Source organism: Bombus terrestris, chromosome 6, assembly GCF_910591885.1.
Source record: "Bombus terrestris chromosome 6, iyBomTerr1.2, whole genome shotgun sequence".
NCBI classification, from domain to species: Eukaryota; Metazoa; Arthropoda; class Insecta; order Hymenoptera; family Apidae; genus Bombus; species Bombus terrestris.
The window spans coordinates 507,331-531,548 of record NC_063274.1 but is presented as its reverse complement, the minus strand read 5'-3'; the positions used below and the strand labels follow the sequence as shown (position 1 = coordinate 531,548).

Below are 24,218 nucleotides of genomic sequence, written 5' to 3'. Positions count from 1 at the left end.
TCTCTTTTAAAGTTTATCTTTATTTAAACTTCCACATAGTTCGCATTACCTTTTAAACATCATACGTATCTCGATAGTAGTAAAATATTCATAAATAATAATAATATAATATAATATAATATAATAATAATAATAATAATAATAATAATCATTACAATGCTTAACATAGTTTAAGCATCCTCGTGTTATAGTCTTTTAACGTAGTACACCTAAAAACTAACACATACGTAAGTTATCGTTTTACAGATGATCGAAACTTTTCATTCGATAAACCTTGCGATGTACAGTTTTCGAAATTTCAAAAATGATTTTTATTCCTAATTCGTGCCTCTCACGAATCACGATCTATCAAGAGTTATAAACCTCGTGTTCTATCTTTCTTTGATTAAAGGCAATGCGTGTTTTCGAGAAAAAAGTGTTACGTACTTTGTAAAAGAAAGTGTCATATCAAAGCGTCGAGAAAGTCGGTAGGTACCAAAAGGAAGAATAACAACTTATCAAATATCTTTGATTTCCTATACGTTGCACGACGTCTACGCGTCGCTTATATCTTAACATTACAATCGTTAAATATATATATATAAATATATATATTTATATATAATATATGTATTCTTCTTTTCGTTGATCATAACGAACTACGATCTTCGATGCTGATTTTACCGATCGATTCCCAGCTGGTTAGAGTTACCATCGATCGATAGCAATCCTATAAACACACGTGTGTGTGTGTGTGTGTGTATCAAAGCGACAAAAAGCTGATCAAAAAAGACACTGCATATCAAACACCTATACAGTAATTTTTTTTTTTTTATACAAAATTAGGCGGTTCGTTTGATGGACGTCGAATGCGCTCGTTACATTCTACAGCCTCCGAATAAAGGATTCGTGTCTCATTGACGTTCGATTATCTCGTTTTCTACGTAGCTCTTTCAAGTTACATTCGTTCTTGGTCAAATCAGATAGTAACAGTTTCAAGAAATTCGTGAAAAGGGGCAAAATTTTCGATACTTTTTATCATTCGATGTAAAACAGTTAATTAGAACGAACGTTTTCGTTTTGTTTCCTCGAAGAGAAATACGCTTTCTCGTGCCATATTCGAGACTCGAGTGAAAAACTACGTTTCAAAATCGCGCGTGTAAGTAAGCGTGTTTCGCTGCGAACCTTGCTTTCCCGTTAGTTCACGTTTCGTACTCGTAATTTGTCACATGTTTTGTCTCGAAATTTGAACACCGAATGTAGAATCTCGATGGTTTTTCAATCAGGAAACGAAGAAAAATAAAAGAAGAGGCGTGGGCGGGGCGGGGAAACTGAAAAAAGCATAGAATTTATTCGATTTAAGAGGGAAGAACGGAGTAAATCGTTCGAGTAAACGGCGAAGAAGGAAACGGAAAGAAAGTTCACAGCGAAATAGCGGAGAGAAAAGAAAACGGAGAAAAAGCAAAAGAGGAAGGGATAAGAGGAAAGAATGGAAGAGAGAAATGGACGCATCGGGAATCGATGGAAAGGGCAGGAAGGGAGCGATCTGACGGACACACGAATCATGGAATTTCGAAGGGAGTTTTAAGAACCGTTTCGTCGTGTATTCGTCCGGTCGTCGGGTGTCTACTGGTGCGCGATCGGGATAAGCTTCTCGCCTGTGCCGATCGCCGGAAGCGGAGCCTCGACGGTGAGCACGCCGTCCTTGCTCAGCGAAGACTTGATACTCTCGGGGTTGGTTCCCTTAGGCAGTAGGAATTCACGGTTGTACTCCCTGTACACCGATTTGCTCTCTGTCTTCTCCTCGTGTTTCGCGTGGACCTGGACACGAGAAAATGAAAATTAGGCGATTTAAAAAGTAACAATTTTCTTCGATATACATGCTCCTCGTGTTCTACTATCTTTGCTCGTAGTTTCTTTTCTTTTGTTGCCTTACGGACGAAAAATATTTTAGTATAAGCGAATCGACCGACATCCATTTTTCCGGGAAATCCATCGATTTTGTAGCGCGCATAAGCCAAGAGAAGGCCAAGAATTCAGGTCGTCGGTTCGATTAAGCGCGTTCGTATTAATAAATCAGCTAGGACAGACCCATTTCTGCGATCACGCGAGCTGCATGCTAAAAACGACCAACGTCGCTCCGCCCGTTGGTCAACGGATGCGATAACACGGAACGCACGAGGGTAGTTTTGGCAAGATATTTTATTCAAACGCTGTTATCCGTTCAAAATGTAAAGGGTTAAAAGCGAGATAACGTTGACGCGTACCAACTAACTAACTAACTGACTAACTAACTTTCGATATTTATCTCGTCTACCATATAGTTTAGCGCATTGTCTAACATATAGGAGAGAAACGTGCTCGCTTTTCAAAATCGATCGTATCTTATCGTAGACACGTACGTGCGACTTACTAGGTACGTATCACGGCAGAAATTTTCAACTTTAGCTTCTCTGCCGTATAATGCGAAAATATCAAATCCGTAAACGTTATTTTCGAAGCTCGTAGGCAAACAATTGCCCGTTGAATAATTCAGAGTCTTCGTCGCATGGCGTGTTCGGAAGCGGAAAGGGCGAGCTTCCCTCTTCGAGCTATCGAGGGTAAAAAAGACAGAGGTTGCGTGTCTCGTAATATGGACGCGCCTGGAGAAAGTAGGTTAGGGAAGGGGACGACGATAAAGTCGGAATACATGGACGTTTCGCGACTCTCATTGGCCGGTCGCTGCTACCGATCGAGACTCGCGATAAAACGAAGGTGGCGTGCAAAGGGTGGAAAAAGGAAGGAATCGAGGGTAAAATAATAAGCGGGGATGGGAATAACGGCCGAAGGGCGCCACGAATTCCACCTCCGTATCCACACGCGTCTACAAATCGATATTTAGAAAATTGCGTCGACTTTTCTCGATGGCTAACTTCTTAGAACGGTATACGAGAAAATTTAATCAATCGTGCTCCAATCGGTTTTGAGAGCAAAGTCGCGAGAAACATGGTTCCAAATTGCAGCTTCTTATCGCGGACTAACCATCTTCGCTTTATCCATTGGCCGCTATCGTCGGATACGAGCAACGCGAACGTCGTTCGATATGCAACGCGATTCGCGACATCGGGACGCCAAAGATTCGTCCCGTCACGGACGTAGCGATCGATCCACGGACGCGAAGGTTCACGCGAACAAATAAAAATTCGTTCGTAACGATGGATGTTTCTAGGTCAGCGGATACGTGCTTAGCGAATAACCACGTAGAATCAACGATCGATCAACGAAACGCGATATAACTCGGTCACGATTTCTTGCCGATATCTTTCTGTTCTTCTCGTTGGTCAACGATCGGAGCGGTTTTCGAGCTTCGTTGCCACCGACGATCCGAGAAGCATGCCGTGCCACCTGTAACGACAACTCAAAGGTACTTTTGCCAAGTACGTACGTACCTACGTATTCGCGTTCGCACCGCCCATTGCCAACGTTTCGCCATCGCTTTGGCGATCGAGCCAACGATCGTCCAACGATATCCGATACCTGCGTAGTTTCTGCGTAGGAATGATTTTTCTCGACGCGCGACGCTCGTTGCCTCTTTAGCGTAGGAAGAGACGCGTATCGCTCGATGATGCGTGTAGGAAATATGCCGACTAATTTTAGGTATTCCAACTCGAGAATCTAGCGTCAGTGCCAGCAACAACCAGGTATTTACGATTTACGCGAAGTACGCGGGGTATACGTTACCTATCTAGTTTCTTTCATCGAGAGATGTACGAGTTTGCGGAACTCGGCAGGATCGCGTGACCGCTTTCGTCGTTATTCCTTCTGTGTCGCGAAACGATTTTCGGATACCGTCCATCAACTCCGCTCCGATATAGCAGCTATACACGGTGCGATTTACCGTTCGGGAGAAACGCGAGCGAAAATAAGTCTGTATCTCGGTGGAAAACTCGAGGCGAAGAAGAGAGAGAGAGACTCGCGCATTCTTGGATAACGACTGACAGTGTCAGAGGTCTCGATCAGCACTCGTCGAACGTACGACGATAACGTTATACTACGAAAGTTTTTCAAACGTCGATGGCTTTGAACGTAAGGACAACTGAATTTTCTGAAATTATCGCGGTAGAACGCGAAGGGACGAATAGTTTCGGCCCGGAACGTAAGAAACGAGTGAATCTTTTCTACAAATTTCAAAAAAGTTACTAATCTCCCAGGTACGAACGACGAAACGAGGGAAAAAATGATTTAATCGATCGTATCGTTTAATTATTCGCCTGAATGAAAAGTTCGAATCATTCGGAGGATCGTATTACCAGAAATCAACGCGTTTACCTATATCCGTTCTCGTCGATTTGTAAAATCGGACAGCAGCTAGCCGGTAGCTAATAGGTCTGACGGACGCGTTAAAAATAGACGTTGCATCAGGCAGCCGTGTAGCGTCGAATAACCGTGTTGGAGCACCGGTCATGTAAATATCGTGCCACGACAGGCCATTTCTTACGGGTTTTCGTATAAATGAATCTTATTAGCGCGTTACGTCACGATAGAGAACCGATACAGACTGCGTCATCGACGTATTTAGGTACTGTTACACGCTCGCGCGATTTATCTCCTGTATCGAGCAATTACCTCCTCCTGCATCCTTCTTCTCTCGTACATCATCGATTTTTGTAACGAACCACGTTGCGCTTTTCTTTCATTTTTACCTAGTTCGAGTAATAATAGGGTAGAATTCGAAATAACCTTATTCGTCGTAATTTTATATTCAATTTGATACATATCGATTTAATATCGATCGCGCGTCGTTTCGCAGTACCGATCGAGATGGAAACGTGAAAAGCGAACAATGCCTCTGTACGCGACGTTAGGAAAAAGCAAGGGAATAAGCGAGTACGCATTAGGCAACGGCGTTCTCCGGCATCCAAACACGCGAAAGAAAGTTTTCCGAAAAACTTTTACTCGCTTGCATCGCCAACGCCGTCGGGTCGTTCTCCTTAACCCGTAAGTAGATCGCTTTGGTTGCAACGACCTCGGGCACTCGTATCGCGGTAAACAAAGTACGCGATTACGATTCTCCCTCCGACGTACATCGTATATTTTTATTTCCGTGGCTGACAATTCTATACTCCAACATTTACGTAACATCGAACTTGGCCTTTCGTCTTATTTTTCGCATCAGTATTCGAACCTAACTCTGCCGTCAATCGCATCGATCGATTAATTCGTTTTACTTTACCTACGGGTACTTGATTAAATAGTCTTCTACTCTTTTAACGTAAAATTTCCTTAACGTATCCAAACGGTTCGAAAAGCCGAGCGACAACGTACGCGTTTACGTACAGACGTAAAGGTCCAAGTTGTATTTTAACGGGCAGAGGCGTTGCACACGCGTACGCGCACAAAGGGATACGCTTCGAGTACCTCTGTGGGTTCGGCGTGGAAAAATGCAAGCGCAAAGTACGTCTGACCGCACCCGCGAACAGGAACGCTCGCTCGAGAGGGTGGGCGAGGTTGGTCACGTTAATTGCGTTACGCGCACCGAGTTAACGAGCTGCGCTTCGGCTCGAGTCGAGGCTATGTCGAGGCGATGTCGAGGAGATGTCGAGGTTTCGTGTGACGCGGTGCTCTCGTTCTTGGACCAATTCGATCTGTCCGCGCGTTCTCCTCCTGCCAACGAACCAAATAACCCGGCCTTAACCTTGCGAGAAGTCGAGGAAGGTCTAGCGGATCGAACGCCTCGTCGATACGCGTCGTTACGCAACTCGTTCGAGAGAGATCGCGTTTCATCGATCGAAGATGCCGCTAGACGAGCGAATATCGCTCTACTAGTCGTTCGAATCGGATACATATTTCTTACTCCATTCGAGAGAAATAATCGAGATGGGTTATAAAATATCCACCTTTGTCACGCCGTTGCCACTTTCTAAAATCGTATACGCTGAATTGCTCTTGTTTCCCTTAAGCGGTAGAACGGCGTCGACCACGATGCCTACAGCTTGCGCGGGCAAGAGCTGTTTCGATGGAACAAATGGTGCGAGAAAGCGAAGACTCGCAGGCCACCGATGGGGAACCAGTTCGTCTTCTTCTACAAGCTACAAACACGGGGGTAACGACAGAGGAGAGAAAAGAAAAGAAGAAGAACGGATATGGTCGGAAGGAGGCAAAGATTCGTCGAGGACACGCGCGAGACACGGGATATACGCGCAAATGGAGGAGATTGCGGCGATAATAACACGACCGTCGCTCTAGAGCCGGAAGATCGGCCTGGAAACTCGAACGCTCGTCACACGGAGCGAGCGTGAAAGTACCGGTGGTCTCAACCTCCACGCCGATTAGCCGCTCGCGCGGAAACCGGCTATCGCCATAATTCCATAATCGGAGATAAGTTGTAGCGCTTTGCCTTTTCAGCCTTCTTCGATCGGAGGAAATTTATGAAAAGAAGAAGAGAGCTTCGGAAATTATAGCGGCGTTATAGCGAAGAAATTAACGAATTTTCATCGAATCGCCTGTAACAAAACGTATATACAGATACGTAACATACGGACAAACGTAACAGCGTGCGTAGCTTCGCTATTAACAACGACCGTGTTACAACGTCGCGCGCACCGCACATTCTAAGATCGATAGGTTTAACGGTAACGGTCACTCGGCGTCCTTAACGTTACAACGTTACAAGGTTACAAGGTTACAACGTTACAACGAAAAGAAAATTTCCTCTGGACAGCAGCTCGAGTTACTCCGTCTTTCGTTAATTTAATACAATTACGAGATGCACGACCATAACGTTATTCGAGCGACGCTTTCACCTCGACTTTCTTGTTCGTAGAACAAAGAAGACAGAGTCGGTCGTTTAATCCGCTCCTTAATTCAAGTTGGAGTTTGGCTTCGAAGGAAGCGACATACGCTTTCTAGGAAATTAAACAGTCTGGACGGACGAACAATCGAACATTTGAAACAGGTAAAGATGTAGGAAATGAATCGAACCTTTGGTGATACACGATTTCGAGATCTGACAGAAGATTCGTAGAAAATAATTATTCGACTACGAACGATCGAGAGACTGGAAAACTTTCAGCAACGCGTTTCAACGTTTAACTTTCTGTCCGTCTGCGAACCCTTCGATTATACGTATTACGCAAAGATTTTCAAAGATACTTGGGAGCATTCGATAGACGCGGACCGGCGACCCAGCGAATCGATGCGCCGAGCACAGAGCCAGGGAAGAGCGAAAAACGTGTTCCGGCGTGTCTGGCGTTGCTCTGTTCGGTGTTGCTGGAGTTGGTGGCGATATCGATCGGGCTGCTGGCCGTAAAAGACGAAAAGCGAAGGAGCAGCGAAGCCGCAGGTAATCCTAGACAGAGGGTAACCTGGGAGAAATGGCAAGGCGAAGGGAGACGCCGATGGACGCGGCTGGTAACTGGTAACTCGATTCTGCCACGGATCTAAGCTTTCCAACGCGAGGATCGTCTTACCGGATCCGCGAGGATTACGCAAACGACGACCAACTCGCTCTAACGACTCGACTCGGATGCGAATTCTCGATCGAATCTCTCCGATCTTGCATGTTCCGGAAGCGAACATTTTCCACAACTATACGTATTACAACGAGGAGTAGTGGAACCAGAGACTGCGAAAGCACGAACGTCGCGTTAATTACTCGACTATCTCGTAACGATTTCTTCCACGCTATCTCGATGAAAGTTATCCAAGATCTCTCCTAAAGGAAATGGTAATATATAGTTGATCGAGCAAAAAACGACAGACTCCTCTTATTCGCTATAAATAGACCGTGGTTCTTTACGCGTTTATAGAAAATCGCAAAAACGTTACGACAAGAAATGTCGTAATATTTCGTGCACGAGGTAAATTTTTACTTAGATCTCAATCGTCCGATTAACTTTAATCCGCGAAAAGAAACGCGGCCTAATTATAAACCTACGATAAATACGATAAATAGTAAATTTCCAATATCTTCGAAGATTCTGACGCGCATTTTGCAAATTTTCACGACGTTGGCGTTTGGTACTTCGTCGAAGAATCTAAAATTTCGAACGTGCAGAAACGCGAGTAAGTCGCCGTGACTCAGAAGCTAAATATAGCCATCAAAATTTTGACATTGTTCCCGCTTCTGCTTCTTCCCGTGAACACCAGCAACGCGTAGAATGGGAGACGTTCTCGAGCCGACCATCGAGCTTTCGAAAGTCAATTAAAGCGTCGGTGTAACGCAAGACTCCTTTCCGGGCTGTCTAATGGCACACTCTCCTTGACCGAAAAAACCAAAGGTCGTGTTTTCTCGACAACTTCGTTAGCGACCCAAATTTTCGACCAACGCGCGTCCACCATAAAAGTGCACGTCGTGAAAAATAATCGCACACCTTCGTTGAATCGTTTCGCCGTGCTTCGATATAAACCTTTCTTCGATCGTACGTTTTCTTGAAACTCTACGCAAGCGTAAAATCGTCTGTAATTAATAATTGTTTCGTGCTCTAGCACCGTTACAGTTACTCTTATTACCATGCCCGTGTCATCTTTCGTAACGAGCTTCTCGTTCGCTAAGATAAAACGTATTGCTCGAAAGAACTCTGTTACAACGATATTATGCAACTAGCATCTTTGGAAATAAGGCAGTTTCTCGAAATGACGTTAAGAAACGGGACCGATTCGATTAGATAATTTTCTTTCGTCTCGCGTTTTCATTTTATCAGCTTAATGGAAAAGGCCGATAAAAATAAGCAAGTTCGAATTCACCGATATCAGTAACCCCTCGGTCACATCGTATCCCGAAGGCAACGTTCGACAAATTAGGATGGTAAAGCGAAAACGATTTGCTCGGTACAAGGATCCCAGCACCCATAGCAGCGTTCGCGGCCACTGAAACAACAGCCGCGTCGAATCTATACAGATTATCGAGTATTACAGATCGAAAGCGAACAACATCGGTGGTTATGGAAGATCGATCGGGTCTATTCTTGTCGGGAGGGAGACGATCCAGTTGCCAGAAACGGGCAAACGAACGACGCCACGCCACGCGTTTCGCAATCGTTTCGTCCGAGTGGCGTTCCTCGTTCGAACAAAACCGCTGAATAAACCGGTCCCTGCTCCTATTTATCCGAGCACGAGCCGTACTTTATCGAGCAAGCATGACGTGATCCTGCTACACAATAAGCAGAGATCGCATTCTTCGCTCGGTCCGGTGCTCATCCTTCGGAACGCGTCCTTGGAGCAGCCCTTTAAGGACAGTGATACGCGAGCAGAGTCGACCTGAATTCACGGTAGACCTTGACCACGATAAAACCGCGGTCAACCTGTTTCCAGACGGCAGCCGCTCTTTAAAATGCCCCCTTCGAGCGGGACCGGTTAAGGAAGATGGCGCCGATTCACGCTCGTTGCTCTTTACCGAAAAAAGCATCTCCGCGCGTCCCAGAGACGCGTAATGGGCTAAGATCGCGAGCAACTCGCAGCCTGTTTCGTTATGCAACGCGATCGTTGCATCGTTTCGACGTACGTATGAAAAGTTAGTTGCTTTGGCGTTCTCGATGCGGGACTCGAAAGCTTTGGAAAAGTGCGATTAAAGGTATTAACGATACGGAGAGGTTCCTTCTTAAAACGATCGAAAAAGATCTCTGAATCTCTAAATCTAAAGTTGACGAGGAAAGAAAAAGAGAGAGGGAGAGAGAGAGAGAGAAGGGGAAACGGAAAGAGAAGTTAATCGCGTTGGCGCCTTAATAACCAGCCGTCTCCGTGATTGTCTCGCTTCGAGATTCGAGGAGTGAAAAAACAGAGGGTCGACGTTTAGCAGAGCCAGACCAGCTGTTTAGCGAGGAAATCGGAATAAAGCCGTCCCTGTTCGTGGGTGTATACACTACACGGTATACGCGATCCTCCGTTACTTTGATCTTTCTTGCATCGCACGCCGGCAGACTATCACGGTGCAACGACCCTACCTTCCCAGTTTGCATAACGGTAGGATTCGATTTTTCCACCGCGTTCCTCGAAAAGCTTCGTGCGCCTTTCGCGCTGAGCTAATCTTTCATGCCGCTTTCCACTTTCGTCGATGTAAAAAATTCCAACGTTTATCGGATCTTAGAGAAGCGTAATTCCTCTACTACGATTATCGAGTTTCGATAGAAAGAAATTCGAATTTTTCGAAAAGCCAAAGTCGAGGTTAAAGCGGCAGTGACATATCGTTAAAAAATGATCGCTATAGAGCGCTCATAACGGCCCAACGTTATTCCAAGCCGTCGCGGCGTGACGAGCGCCGTAAACTTATTTTTGGTGCGAGTTATTTCCGTTCGGGTCGACGGGAACGCCAGCCAGAGAGAAGAAACTTGAACGCGCGCACGAGCTTCGGAGAAAATTCTCAACTCCTGTTCAAACCTCCTGCGTAAATTTTTCTTCTTCTTGCGAGTACCCTATCGTCGTATCGAAAATCTCCTTTCGTATCACGTTTTATCGACCGACCAGACGCACCCTACCGTTCCTTAGTATCCGTACGCTTTCGTCGATTTCTAATTACTTATCGCTTCTTAATTTTCTCGTCGTAGATAGGCGACGAATTTTCTACCGTTCGCGATTCCAAAGACCATTCGCGTACTTTGCGAAACTTGTTTACTCGAGATAGTCGGTATTTCTTGTTCCGCGGTTTCTTCGAAATCGATCGCTTAGACACGAGTGTACACTTTCGTCTTCTTCTGTATGCAAGGGTGAACGATAGAAAAACCGTGGAACATGGAAGCGGCGAGAACAGGTAAATATTTGGACAGCGTAAGAAACGTATACATCGCGTCGCCAAACGTTCGGTTGGTTAGAAAGGAAGGTTAAAGAAGACGGAAACAATAAACAAACGAGATAGAACGTATCTCGGCCTGCGTCGTTCCTGATCGATTTAAAAAATACAAAGAGGCTGCTCCTTTGCCGCCCTTCTGCCAAAAAATAAATTCTCTTACATACGCGTCCAATCAATTTTTCAAGAGCGTACACGTTACGCGTATTCCAGGGGAAGCGAACGAGCAGCAACTATAGACGAACCAAGAGGTTGGCTAGCCGCTACGCGAGCGATGCCGGACTTAATTACGAAGACGCGCGGCGCGGTTTTAAGCAACGAGAATTGCCCTTACAGGCAGTTAACACCGGTGGAGCCGACTTCCTGCCGGGAAGTGACGTAACAAGAGCAATTACAACGTTCCACATCGTTCATAAAGAGAAGCGAGTAAACCGGCGTAAAAAAATTCTCCGCCACTTCCTGTTCGCCATTCTTGGCCAGACGTGCGCGCGAGATATTTCGCGTCGCCGCGTCGTCGCCGTCCTCGTTTCCTCTCTCGTCGCGTTCGAAATAAACTTTAACGAACAAGAGTCCCATCTTTACCGTCGTTCGTTAGATTATCCTCTATGATCTATCGAGAAGAGCCTTGGAAACACGGCGTTGTTCCATCGATTTTCGACGCAACTCGTCGAGAAGTCACAGTCACGTTCTACGTACGTATCTAGCCGTACGGTGCCGATTGCATAAAACAACGGGCCAGATTCGGCGGTTGCCAAGTTGTGCAACCAACGGCGTTAGAGAGGAAAATATGCGCGTACCACGACGAGTCGCGGACGTAACAGGTAACTTTGCGTTTATATCGGATAGCCGAACGTAAAATACTGTCTCTTCGAATAAACTTTTAACCGTACATCGTACCTTGGAAATATCGTACGAGTTTATCGCTATCTACGCCTCTTTTTAAATAAACCACGAAGGAAAATAAATTTACGCGAAAGACCCAATAGCAAACCTCCGGACGGTTGCGCGTTTTCCACGACGAAACGAATAGGAGATAACGCAACGAGGCACCCTATCGACGCAGAGAAGAAGAACGCAAACGGTACTCACCAGCAGCTTGTTGTCCACGGTCTTCACAACGATTTCCTCCGGCGTGTACTGCGAGACATCGAATCGGAGCTTCAGCATTTTGCTGTCACCTTCGTCCTGGATGAGCGGGCTGTTCAGGCCATCGAGCCAGGCCGAATCATGCTGCGGGCTCAGAGAACTGCTGTTTTGAGTGCTCTGCGTCGTGGTGCTGAAAGGTACAACACGACGAATCGTCCATTATCGGTTACGTTCTTTGTCTCTGTAACTTTTATCACGGTACAATCGTGAACGTTTGGATGACGAAGAAAGGTAAATAAAAAAAAAAAAAAAAAAAAGAAAAAATGAAAAAAAAAGAAAAAAGTAAAAAATGAAAAAGGAAAGACATAAAAAGATATGCGTTGTCGACGACGATGCGATTGCGACCGAAAACAATACAAATGACAAAGGAACGCGTCTCGACGAAGACTCGTTCGCCTACGGATGACCTGGGTGGTGTGGTGTACAGTTCGAGAGAAACAGAGCCTTACCTACGATGATAGCGACGATAGCGACGATGCAACAGGGAGGAAACAATAGCAAACACAACACTGATACTGACTCACGACTCACGACTAAAATCGTGCGCATCTACTCTGACTAACGATGCGACAGATCGAGAAACTCGATCGCTATAGCGTGGCACACGCTCGCCGGTCACGATGGCGTTTTGCTTTCACGAAACACGCGACAAACCTCGCCAAAAGCAATCGTTACGGTAATGTTACGCAACATACTACGCACGCTACCACGGCACTCGAGTTAATTCGTTCACCAAGCGGTTAATTGTTTGCCAATGCAACTACGTGAACAGTCTCGTGCCCGTTACCTTGTACAGCGTTTTCTTGCCGATGATGGCTTACGGTTAGCGGTGAGACAGCGGTAGAAGAAAGACACAGTAGGTACAGGGGAGTAGTATGGTACGTACATGGAAATAAAATTTGAGACAAGCGCGCGAGCCAGCTGTTTCGATGACGACGCCAATTTCGGCGAGCGAGTTTCAGCGGCGGAGTATTTAGAATTAATATCGACGGCGAAAAGTTTGCATCGATCGATAGGCTGAACCGCCAGTCGATAGCAAAGTTAGCAACAGGTTCGTTATTGGCACGATCAGCCAAGTAACTGGCAACTTTCGATATTCGACGCTCTCACGCGACTCGAGTATCGAGTTAACCTCGCGAGAAACGTATTAATTTAAGGATACTCATCCGCCATGGCAATATTAATTCGATACGTTCAAATTTAACCGCATTTTCCCTGTTTTACTGGAAGAAGCCAGTACGAAAAAAACGAACGCCACGAATTATACCACGAAAGAGTATAATTACATCGAACAGCAAGCCGCCGATTCGCGTTTTTTACGCAAAGATGGAAAACAAAATGGCGAACCTCTACTAAGGAGAACAGGGACTAGACAACTATTCGTACGTTAAAAAAGAAAAAGAAAAAAAAAAGGAGAGAGAGAAATCGTTGGTTTTTTCTCTGTGTTTACAGTAGCGTCACCTTTTGAAGCTGTCGAATGCGGACCGCTTTGGCGGTGCTGCAGGGTCGACCTTGTCCCAACCTTCGGTCTTCGAGGTCGTCGAGGTTCGGTGTTCACTGGTGCTCGTGTGATGTCGACTTCGAGTTAGTCACCAACGTGCCAATGCAGAGAGCCAATCGGAAGGCGAGACAGAAGTCGAGCAAGGGGGAACAGGGGACATTAATATTTTGTTAACTTCGGTGGTTAGTTTCGTACAGCCGCGTTTCTCCTCGCCGCCAATTTTTCGTCTTTTTTCTCTTTCGACAAATTTCCGCTGTTTCCTGGCGTCAAACGAATGGCGTCGTCGATAGCAACTTTGTTCTTCCACCGGTCGATCATAATCGTCGTTATCGTTGCTAAAATAAGCGAGAGACAAGGGTGGGGGGGGGTGACGGCAGACACGGTTGGCCATTTCTTTTCAAGTTGTATCTTTAATTGGCGCTTTAAGCTTTAACGGAAGAACGAAGGAAACAACTGGACGTTCGTGGAATAGTAGAGTAAAGTAGAGTAGAATAGAGTAGCCGGCTCGGTTTGTCGCCAGGAAACAGTATGTACAAGAGGAGTTCCAAAGAAGGTCCATTCCCAGGATAAAATTGTTCCGTATTTACATACGAAAGAGGCGTAAGAATAGCGCTGCAAGTTACATCTCCGCTGGTTATTTGAAAAACCGTTTACAGCGTGTCTCCAAATAGATGGCACTCTTATTTAGAACGTCTGTGCTTCAAGTTGCAAAGCGATGTAAAACACGTTGCTCAACGCTGCGAACGTTACCTAGCGGTTCCCAAATTTGTACGAAACCTCGAAACGATAAAATTCAAAAATTGTTCGAGCGAAAATTGGTCGCATACTACTCGATCGTAGAATTCTAGGTAAACAAGGAAGACCGCTTCTTTGGGAACTGCTGATGCGATTCGTTAACGCTTCGTGTCTCTGCGGGTTACACGCTGTTACATCACTCGGCAATTCGGCAATTAGGTAGGCTAAAACCAAGTATCCGCATCATGCCAATCAGCCATTAAAAATTACTTTGGCGAGCCAGCAACCGATCACGGTTTACATCCTGGCGGAAAGATCTCGACCACGAAATTTGCGCTGCGTGCAACGCGCTGTACATTCGTAAGAGAAAAAGGAAACGTTTACCAACTTGTATAGCTAAAGGTATCGCTAGAAACTCGAACGTCCGATCGTTAAAAGCGGCCGAGTACTTGAGAAAAGAGAGCCGAGACAAAACGTCGCACGAACGTTTTTAACGCGTTCGAATATATCGGTACTTTGTTCGACTCGACTTTTCAGTACTCGAATAATCGTCGAATTAACGCTGCTATTAAGAAGATACGAGCTGCTCTTTTGCTTCGTCCGTTGTTTCGTCCCATTTCCGAACCAACTTCGTTACCGATCGATGCCGCACTAATCGCTTCGGTGAATCGACGTTAAACTAATCCGTTGAGCCTCGTCACGAATCAACTTATCCAGCTTCGTCGACGGTTAAATGGCAGTACGATGCGAGTCTCGTAAAACCGATAGCCGGAAGTTACGGGTCCTGTACGCTTGTTCGAGGAGGTCGCCGACCCGCGGACCTTTCTAAAATAGCGCGCTACGGCTCTAACGTCTCGTCGTATTGCCCTCAAAATTAGCCCTCCGCTGTACTCTACCCTTGCACGTGAAACGGATATCTGTTTTAGAAAGTTTAATAATAATCTTCTTAACGGTACGTGTCGTCCCGTCGTTTCGTCGAGCTTTCGCTATTCGCCGTTTCTTCGCCTCTTCTTTGGCCGTTTAGTCGAACGTGTCTCGTCGAATAGAACGGACGGCTGAGAAAGAACGCGTAAAGCGAAACTTTGAACTCGTTTCAACGCAACGTACGCAAATAACAGAAATGTTTCTTTGGCGTCGCTGTTGTCGGATAATTTATTATTTTTTATCAAATCGCGACCATGGAAAATCTTGCGAACGATTCGTAACGATCGTGAAATCAATATCAGTCTCGAAAATCTAGCTGATAAAAAATTACAAGTATCATTAAGCTGTATTAGGAAATAACGTTTTGTTTTTTTCAGATTTTTATCGTAAAAAGCCAACGTGCTTGAAAACAACAACCGAACAGATATACGTATACGGAACACGTTCGACGACCAATCTCTTCTATTCTTAGAACAAAATTGTCTGCGATAAAGTAACGATTTCAGGAAGAAAATGTCGCTGTATCCTGTCACGCGACATAACTCGCGAAACGGTAGAAACTGCACGATTCTACATTTCGCGTTATGTACCGCGTTGTACGAGCGTTTCCTCGACCATCCACGTTCGTAGGATTCGAAGAAATATTCGATGGATCGCCAACTTGGATGTCTCGCGTCTGAACTCGGAAAGCGGCTTAAACTCGATGGCGAAAAAAGCTCGTTCGACGACCTGATGTTAAAGGGGATCAAAAAAGGTAAAGAGGAGTGGTAGATTTAATGGGTGGTTCGTTGAATGGCGGCGGTGGCGGTGGCGGTGGCGGTCGGTCAGCAAAGTAAGGGGGAATAAAGAGAGCTGTTTCCCTTTAGCAAACCTGTTTCGCGCGAAACAAAAGCGGGTTCGTATCGAAAAGATCGCGATGTCTGTCAAAATGTCTTTCAGACGTATAAAACGCGCAGGAAGCGTTCTACGAGACGAAGTACCGAGAAGTTGGCAGGAGAAAGGTCGTATCTCGTTGTGGCAAGTCACGAGAGGCGAACCGTGCCGAGCAGGATCTCTCCAACGCGGAATCGTTTGGCTCGAAAGGCCACGCGATACGTCACCGACTCGAGATCGAACGCGACCGCGACTTTCCATCTAGTTGTCGCGTTCCATCTTCGACTGCATTTTCAAAGATCTTTTCGCTCGATTCGCTCGTTTCGTCGAATAGGAGAAGATTCGTTTACCGCGTACCATCTCTAACGCATCGAGCTCAATGACGACTATAATTTTATCGCGCAAAGAACAAAGATAAGACAGAGGACATCCGATTTATCCCTGGCAAGGATTCAACGAGTTGATCGTAAATTTCTCAGTATGGAATGTAAATGGATTTGTACTTGGCCTAGAAAGACTGCTTGAAAAAAGATCGATGACTAGCGCGCCCGAGATTGCCAATAAGTTAATCGATTTCCCTTCTCCTTGCCTCGATCGATCGGGCCGCGAGTAAATCGAAGAACCGAACACCGACAAAGTCGAACCAACTGTACGTCACTTTTCCTATCAAGTGGAATCTATCCATTTAATTCTTTTAAATTATTCTTGCCAAAATTTGATCGATCATCGCCGTCCGACTGTACGGAATGACGCACGGAAGCGTTTGCAACATTCGCTGGCATTAGCAAATACCGTAACAGAAAAATACACGTAACGTCGATCGTGTAACTATCCACCGTGATGCGACAGAACGACTGCTTTTTTCATTACGTTTTCGCATTACGAAACCATGCGCACTGTGTCGACCAATCGACCGGTTAATTCGATCACAAGCAACAGAAGCGAAAACGAAACGATAGATCGTTCCGAGTCTGTACACGTCGCATACAAATTTCCCGCGGGACGAGTAAAGCGAATGGGCAGGACTGATTTGAAACGAAAAATCGCTGGCTATTTCGCTGCTTATCGCATTAAGCGTGCAAGATATCCATCGATAAATTCCACACGAATACGTACGTTACGTATGTACTCTGCGTACTATCCGACTATCGACGACGCGTTTATTCGATGGAAACGAAAAATTCCAAGGAAAATTACGCAGCCAGAATACGATCGCTTGCCTCCGTAGCATCGCCAAACAACTTCCTCGTTGTTGTCTTCCTAACGAGTTACGCGTGCATATTAGCCAAGCATCGCGGCAAAGGAATTCTCCGAAGAGGAACTCGCGTACGGACTGTGAAACGTTACGATCAACGTAAGTTGATCTGATCGTACGTAAGTAGCCAAGTTTCGAACATCGATTCGGCACGCTGCACCAGGCAACATGCATATAGAAAATGCGTTACGCGGCCGATTAATTCTACCGCGATGATTACACGCGCGCAACATCTTGGATCCTACGCGTTCGGCGGATCGAACGCCGTGTACGTTTCCACGAAACGTTAGGTCGAATTAATTTCATGCAACGTTCAATGCTATAAATAACTCGCCACTCAAATTTCCGACAACTTGCACGAATAATTACTTAGGATCAAAGAGGATCTGGGAATTTGTTTGAACGATTGGCAAGTGGCTCCGAGCTTTCAAGAAATCTTCGAGTTGTTTAAGGAAATTTAAGGGGAAATTAGTTTTCGAAAAGTCGGAAGCTTCGCCGCTCCTTTTCTTCCCAACGATTGGATTACGTTTGCACGATTTTACGTTAGAAGCTCGTGCCTGGTTCTTCTCTTGCGCTCTTCTTGCTCGTTCCAAATTGCTATCCAAATTGCTAAACGTACGAAATTACATCTACTAATTACGTCCACCGATCAGTAACGAAACCGATTCTGCGACAACGCAGTAAATTTCAATTGCGTGCTTGTGCTCTTAATTCGCAACTTGTCCATCGATAGCGTATTGCTTCGTCGTGTTCTCTGATCACTCGATACTTTTTCCTATGCTCCTTGTTTCTGTACCTTGATCCTCGAGTCCCGATAGCAAAACGGATGAAAAAGCAGAACGGTCTGTCGTAGATGATTTTATAATTCGCAAGCGATATAAGCGATCGACTCTCGGTTCTCTGCGCTGATTCATCCCTCGCGCGTATTAGAAAACATTTTCGAAAGCTCGCGGCAACATTTATTTCGAACGATACTTGTCTATTTGTGGCTAGGCCGTCCCTGAGCACCGATTACGTCACCAACTGACCACGTGACTCGTCGGACCTCGTAACTCGTAATGGTCCATATTCACCTCCCACGGATCGACCGACCGCGACGCGATCATCTGTCATCGATTCCGGGCACCTGCTGCCCACTCGCTAACCTGATTACGTCGAAAAAAAAAAAAAAGTAGGGTAACCTTCTTGGAGGTGAATTTTTTAAGCTACGCGGTACAGCACTTTTCTAAATATTTATTCTACGTCTTAACGGTAGGTGGACGTTTCGAAAATTTTCTAATTTTCTAGAAAACAGGATCGTTCGAGCGATTGTCGAGCGCTATTTTAGGAACGCGCGGCTTGCTCGCCTTCCACGTGTTCTCGACACGTTGCTTCGATGATTTATAAAGTTCGCAACGGAGCAACGGAGACCTTGATGGACAACCTTCTCCGCGTTATTTTAAAAGCTTCTGATGGATTTCTGACGCTTTCGTGGTCCTACTTCGTTTCGCACCTACTTCGTGCTCGTTGGAACTCGTGAAAATTCGGCAACGTCGGTAGCTTCGTACAGCGCAAAAGGAATTGCCGTTGGAAAATCGAAAAGAGCGTAAAGAGATGACCGTTGAAACGATCGATGATCGATCATAGTAGTTAATAGGTATCGTACTTGCAAACCGAACCACGACGAGCGCCTGGAGCAGCTACGATAGAAAAAGCAGCTAGACGAAAAATGCAACAAAGACGAAAACCGATAGATTCGAAATGAAAGCATACAAAGTACGCGAGCGCTTACGAACGAGTCCTGGAGGGAAGCCAAACGATAGGCGTCAAAATGCAAAGCTGCGTTTATGCGTGGTCACCTACCGAAGTTTGATCACCGTTTTGTGATCCGGCGGATATGCATTCCGGTCGACGATCATGGTGATCCGCGTCGATTCGTGAATCAGTAAATCGGATCGAAAAGGTAGAGAGAAACGATTTGCTATGTCGCCTGCCACGGAACCAGAAAATTACTGCGCAAAACGTTGTACCATCGCCGTAAGCTCCTCACCTTTTCCGCACGCTGCTATTACAATTTAGTACACGGTTGTGAGTGGGGAACACCGATGCACCGTGTCACTGTCAAGGATGCGCGTTGACGCAACCGACGCTTATATCCTCTCTAATGATCGGCCGTTGCCGGTCGGACAACACCGACTCGCTCTAACGATTCGTTAAACCACGCGCTTACCAACAGAACGCGTTTTCATTTTTTTCGTCTCTCGTTCTCTCCCTGGCTTGTTTTAAAATTAAAAGTCCAAAGAACAACGATTCGCTTTAACCACTCTTTAAACGAAGAGGGCACGAGATTGGATCGTGTTGCCATGGTCTTTGGATTATCGCGAGGATACGTTACCACTTTTAATTACAAAGTACAGAATCTTAGCGAACGTGCGTCATAAGCGTTTTCCAAGCACATCGTTGTCGCGTTAAGATTCCGCAAATATCTGTCACGAAGAAATTTCAAATATCTCGGCTGATCGTAACTCGGTAGCCGTTGTCATCGAACGCGGACTATCGGTTGTTTCAAAATGTAGGAAACGAAAATGCAAAGTATCTCTCGGTAACGAGAAGAACGTTTCTTCGTGATGCGATCAGACGCGATAAACTACATATACGTGTAACGAGATTACAGGAAGGAGCGTGTTCTTTGTCAGTGCGATGGGTCTCGTTAAACGACCACCTATTACGCAACGTATAGTTTCGACTAACGACCGACGCACGACCTGCGTTTACATAATCGTCCATTATAATCGACGCACGAAAACTCGTCGCATCGTTCGATTTAATTATAACGGCCGTTGTAGAATCGCTATCGGCTAATGATCGTTGCGCGCAATTTCCAGGTATTATCGGCTGTTATTGGATATCGTGTAATTTCTATTTAACGCGTTCGTACGTATACGTTTGCGATCCGAGCTATACGATCCGACTGCTACACGACGGAGAAAAGTGTAGAAAACAACGATTTACGCGCTTTATTTGGCTTGCTTAATTTCATGAAAGCACCTCGTCCAAAGCATCGAAGGCAATCGAGGCACGAACATACCACTGTACGTACGTATATTCATCTTCCGATCGAATCTAATTTTACGCTCACGCGATCGAAAGCACTTTTCGAATTAAATCATTGGCATGCCATTTTGACGGCGAGCAAAAGGTTATTTAATCCATTCCTCGTTTTACGAGCGCATAAAATTCCACGCCTCTTTGTTCAAAGGCATTTGTGAAACCGCCCCTAAAAAAAACTCAAGAGAAAAAGAAAAAAGAAGAAAAAACAAAACAGTTAAAAAGGAACCAGAGAGGAACAAATGGATGTAAAAAGTTAGTGAAAACAAGTAATTCAGCCAAATGTACATCAGCTCCGGCGGAAAAGTGTTTTCGTGCAAACGCGCGAGATCGTCGATAAAGTTTGAGAAACGATGAAATTAGCGGTAAACGGTCCAAATTCCCATTTGCCAAGGAGGAATCCGCGGAATTTTGGTCGTGGTTATTTTCCGTCGATCGGGCTTCCCCCGAACAGGGAGCAAGAACGCATTACCCAGGCTGGCTAACGAGAATCCTCCGAAATTTGTGAACGTGAAAGACGGTGAACAGCTTCGTGCGATATAATTGGCATGCTTTTTTTCTTATCATCCTACGCATCTATATTATCGTTGCATTTTCCCCGTGTTTCGATGTAGGGTTCGACTGCTTTATACTTTGAGAAGAAGGAACGTCAAGTGGTTGTAACAGATTCGGTAAATGATTCGATTTCCTACCGCGAGTCCTATATGTTAGAAGATGTTGATTTTCGAATAGTCGAGTAATAAATTTAGAACGATGCTTCTATAATTAGTAAGTTGAACGCGTAGCGGGCAAGCATATCCAAGATCGAACAGGCCTTCTATTAAAATAACACGACTGTCAGCTTTCGCGGTGTTGGCATGCAAAAACTGTGGCACATGGCACGCATTCGGCGCACGATCCACAGCGAATTCGCAATTTATTCTGCGTGAATTCCGATGTAAATGTTCCGAAGATTCGACCAGTTCTCCGATAGACCAAAATATCAAAAATTTCCCAACGAGATGCCCGAAACGTTTGTTCAAATATTCGATAAAGGATTACTGAAAACTGTACGCGAAACACGTTGAATTGCGAATTACGCTACTACCGTATAGTCGCAAGGACAAATTTTATCGTAATTCTTTGAATTTTTTCTTAAATTTAAATATCGTAATTTCCAGCAACATCGTAATTTTCCTCCCCTATATTTGCTTGCCGAGCATCGTAACGAGCAATCGCTCGAAATAATCAGCGTTGCTCTCCACCGAGATTAGAATTTCAAATGCGCCATACGCCAGAAACAACGAGAAACGTCCGTAATGAAGCGTTCAAAGTGTCAGGAGACCCGACTGTCCGCGTGTTTCAGGATAGCCTGTACACCAAGGCCAGGTGTAAATTTTCGTCCAACGAGATCGTTTGTTTTTCGTTTATACCCTAGCAAGAAAGGCACATCGAGGGGGTTCTCCTCGCGCGTTCTTCATAGCGAACGCACTGACGAAGCCTCTATAAATAGCGGATACGTTACTGAAATACGTGAAACGAATATACATATGTACGTGTGTACTGATGAAAAAAAGTGGCAGAGACGCGACCTTAATTTACACTTACCGCGATCAACACTACGCTTTCGTTTCGTTATCACGCGCTAATCAGTATACGTGTACGAATCAAACAACTGTCAAAGCAGCGCGCTTTCTCGCCACTTATTCGAGAAATTCGTGTACGAAAGCCTTCCGTGAATTTCTCTTCGAAATGACCAGAAAGCAACGCGATCGAAACTTTGAATACATATATATACATATACATATATAGAATATATAGAATATATAGAACTATATATACAATAGAACTTTACAAAGAATAACATCTATCCTTTCTAGCCATCTTTGTTCGAGCGTCAAAACTTAGGATTACGTTACTTTTGTACCACTCTGTATAACAAAAGCAGGTAGATGCGCAGATAGGCGAGGTACCTCCAATACAGCGTTATGCTAATTCGCGCTAAAAATCAACACATTGTTGTGCAACCGGGCAAACATCGATCCATGGAAAAAAATTAAATGACGGCTATTGGCACATTGTCGCACATCTTACGACGTGGACTGAGTGTTTATGGTTTACGAGTTCACCGTTAATTCGACACTGAACCATCGACCAATCCATTTCCGCGTTCGTCGTTCCACTTTCACGAACCAATTCCAACAAAGTAGCGAATAAATATAATCAGAGTTCGTAATTTATATCTCACGCGGATGAGTTTTCATGGCCGGCTAAATTCGAAATCGTATCGCGTTGTTACCGTAACCCGATCCACGATAAAATTGATCGATTCTATCGGCCGACTTGAAAAACAACTTTGCGACCGTTCGATCGTACGACTCGAATCGAATGCGTTTAAACTGACAATCATTCTGTCGAGTATGTCTTTAATGAGAATAACATTTTATAACAAAAGTGCAGCATCGATCGATTTAACTCATTATCTATCGCGAACACGAAAGAGATCAAAAATGAGGATAAAGACATTTTAATGCTTCTTGTTTCTGCAGCGTTAAGCCACTCGAATTAATTTCAATAACGTCAGGCATCGATTCTCTCCTCTCCTTTACCGTTATTCTACGATGAATTTCGTTCATGATATATTGTAATATTGATCGCTCTTCTGGAAGGAGGAACGACACGTTTGTATTCGATACGATGACTATGTAAACAAGAGCTTCTAGAACGCCATGAAAAATAAATACCGGTCCTGTAATCGACGTGAAACGAGACGTAAATTCAAATCCAAGTAAATTTTAAATATATCTCTTCTTAAAACTCCGGTACATTTTAGATCGCACGATTTAACGCCTTTCAATAGTCGTACTTTTACCTAAAATAACATTAATACGATCTTCTTTGACGATAGCTTTTTCTGGACTAATTTTCAATCCCATAGTCATCTTATCTCCGTCTATCCGTGTTTCAAATATTTTCCCACTTGTATCAAAAGTCACGTTCGTAAATATTCGTATTTCATGTGCCGCGTAACATTTATTATTGTAAGAAGGTTGAAAAGAATCTTAGCTCGGAAATTCATCGGAATGAAGGAACAGAAGAGAAATCGTGCCGAGTGTACGCGTGTTAAAAGGTTAGGTGCGTCTCGGTAACAACATACCTGGTGGTGCTCTTAAAGAAGTTATTGCTTTCGCGATTCATCAACTCGCTACGGAACCGTGACATCTCGTCCTCCATCTTTCTCATCTCGGCGTCGAAGCGTTCCCGTATGTTGGAAAATTCGGTGTCGATCACGCTGAAGTCACCGAGCTTGATAGGAATATTGCGCTTGATGCCACTGTCAGCCATGATTTCTGCTTCGTTCACACTCGTGTCTCTCTACACCAAAAGCCACTAAATGAGATGCTCGCTCGTATATCAACAACAAGCACTACTCTCACGAACGATCGTTTTTAATTATTGCAAATATTGTTCTCGGTCACGTACAACCGCTCTGTACGTTGTCTCGCCTAAGAATGAGCGCGGCTCACCGAATGCTCCTTAAATAGTCGCGACGCAATCGTTCGGCTATTCGTGGGAGTTCGTCGTCGCTCGGTATGTTCCGGAGGTGTTCGGGTTTGTGCACGCGGTCCAAACTGGGAACGAAATTTCACGAAGATCCGAACGACGTGTATTTTCTTTTGCTTTGGGATTTTTTGCGAAAGGTGCGCTCTTCAGCTAGTGCAAATTATACAAATCAACCGCTCGTCGAATATTTTAAAGCAATTTTCTAATCCTCGCTACGACATAAATTATCCGAATTGCATTTATTCCGCAAGATCTAGTCCGTTTAGCCGTTATTCGTAAACGTTTGATAAATAAAATGAAAGAGCGGAGAAAATATCAAGTATCCTTGAAAAGTATTAAATATTTTTTAGTTTATTAAGAAACAACGTTTGGGCACTGATCGATACAACAGCAAGTTGTATGAAATTTTTCTTTAA

At 44.8% G+C, this 24,218-nt stretch overlaps 1 protein-coding gene across 3 annotated transcripts; it reads right to left on the bottom strand.

Annotated features, from left to right (window-relative positions):
• LOC100644627 (heat shock protein beta-1) lies at positions 1 to 23,765 on the bottom strand. 3 transcript variants are annotated; one of them, XM_003402929.4, is made up of 4 exons: positions 23,396 to 23,765; positions 13,346 to 13,462; positions 11,828 to 12,014; positions 1 to 1,800 (listed from the first exon to the last, which is right to left on the bottom strand). In XM_003402929.4, the coding sequence occupies exons 1-4, from the start codon at positions 23,581 to 23,583 to the stop codon at positions 1,606 to 1,608; spliced, it is 687 nt and encodes a 228-aa protein (XP_003402977.1). In that variant the 5' UTR covers positions 23,584 to 23,765; the 3' UTR covers positions 1 to 1,605. The 3 variants fall into 3 exon arrangements, with proteins under 3 accessions (XP_003402977.1, XP_012174748.1, XP_003402976.1); XM_012319358.3 differs by lacking the exon at positions 23,396 to 23,765 and adding an exon at positions 19,015 to 19,194; XM_003402928.4 differs by lacking the exon at positions 13,346 to 13,462 and having other exon boundaries at positions 23,396 to 23,764.
• Positions 23,766 to 24,218: the final 453 nt, after the last annotated feature.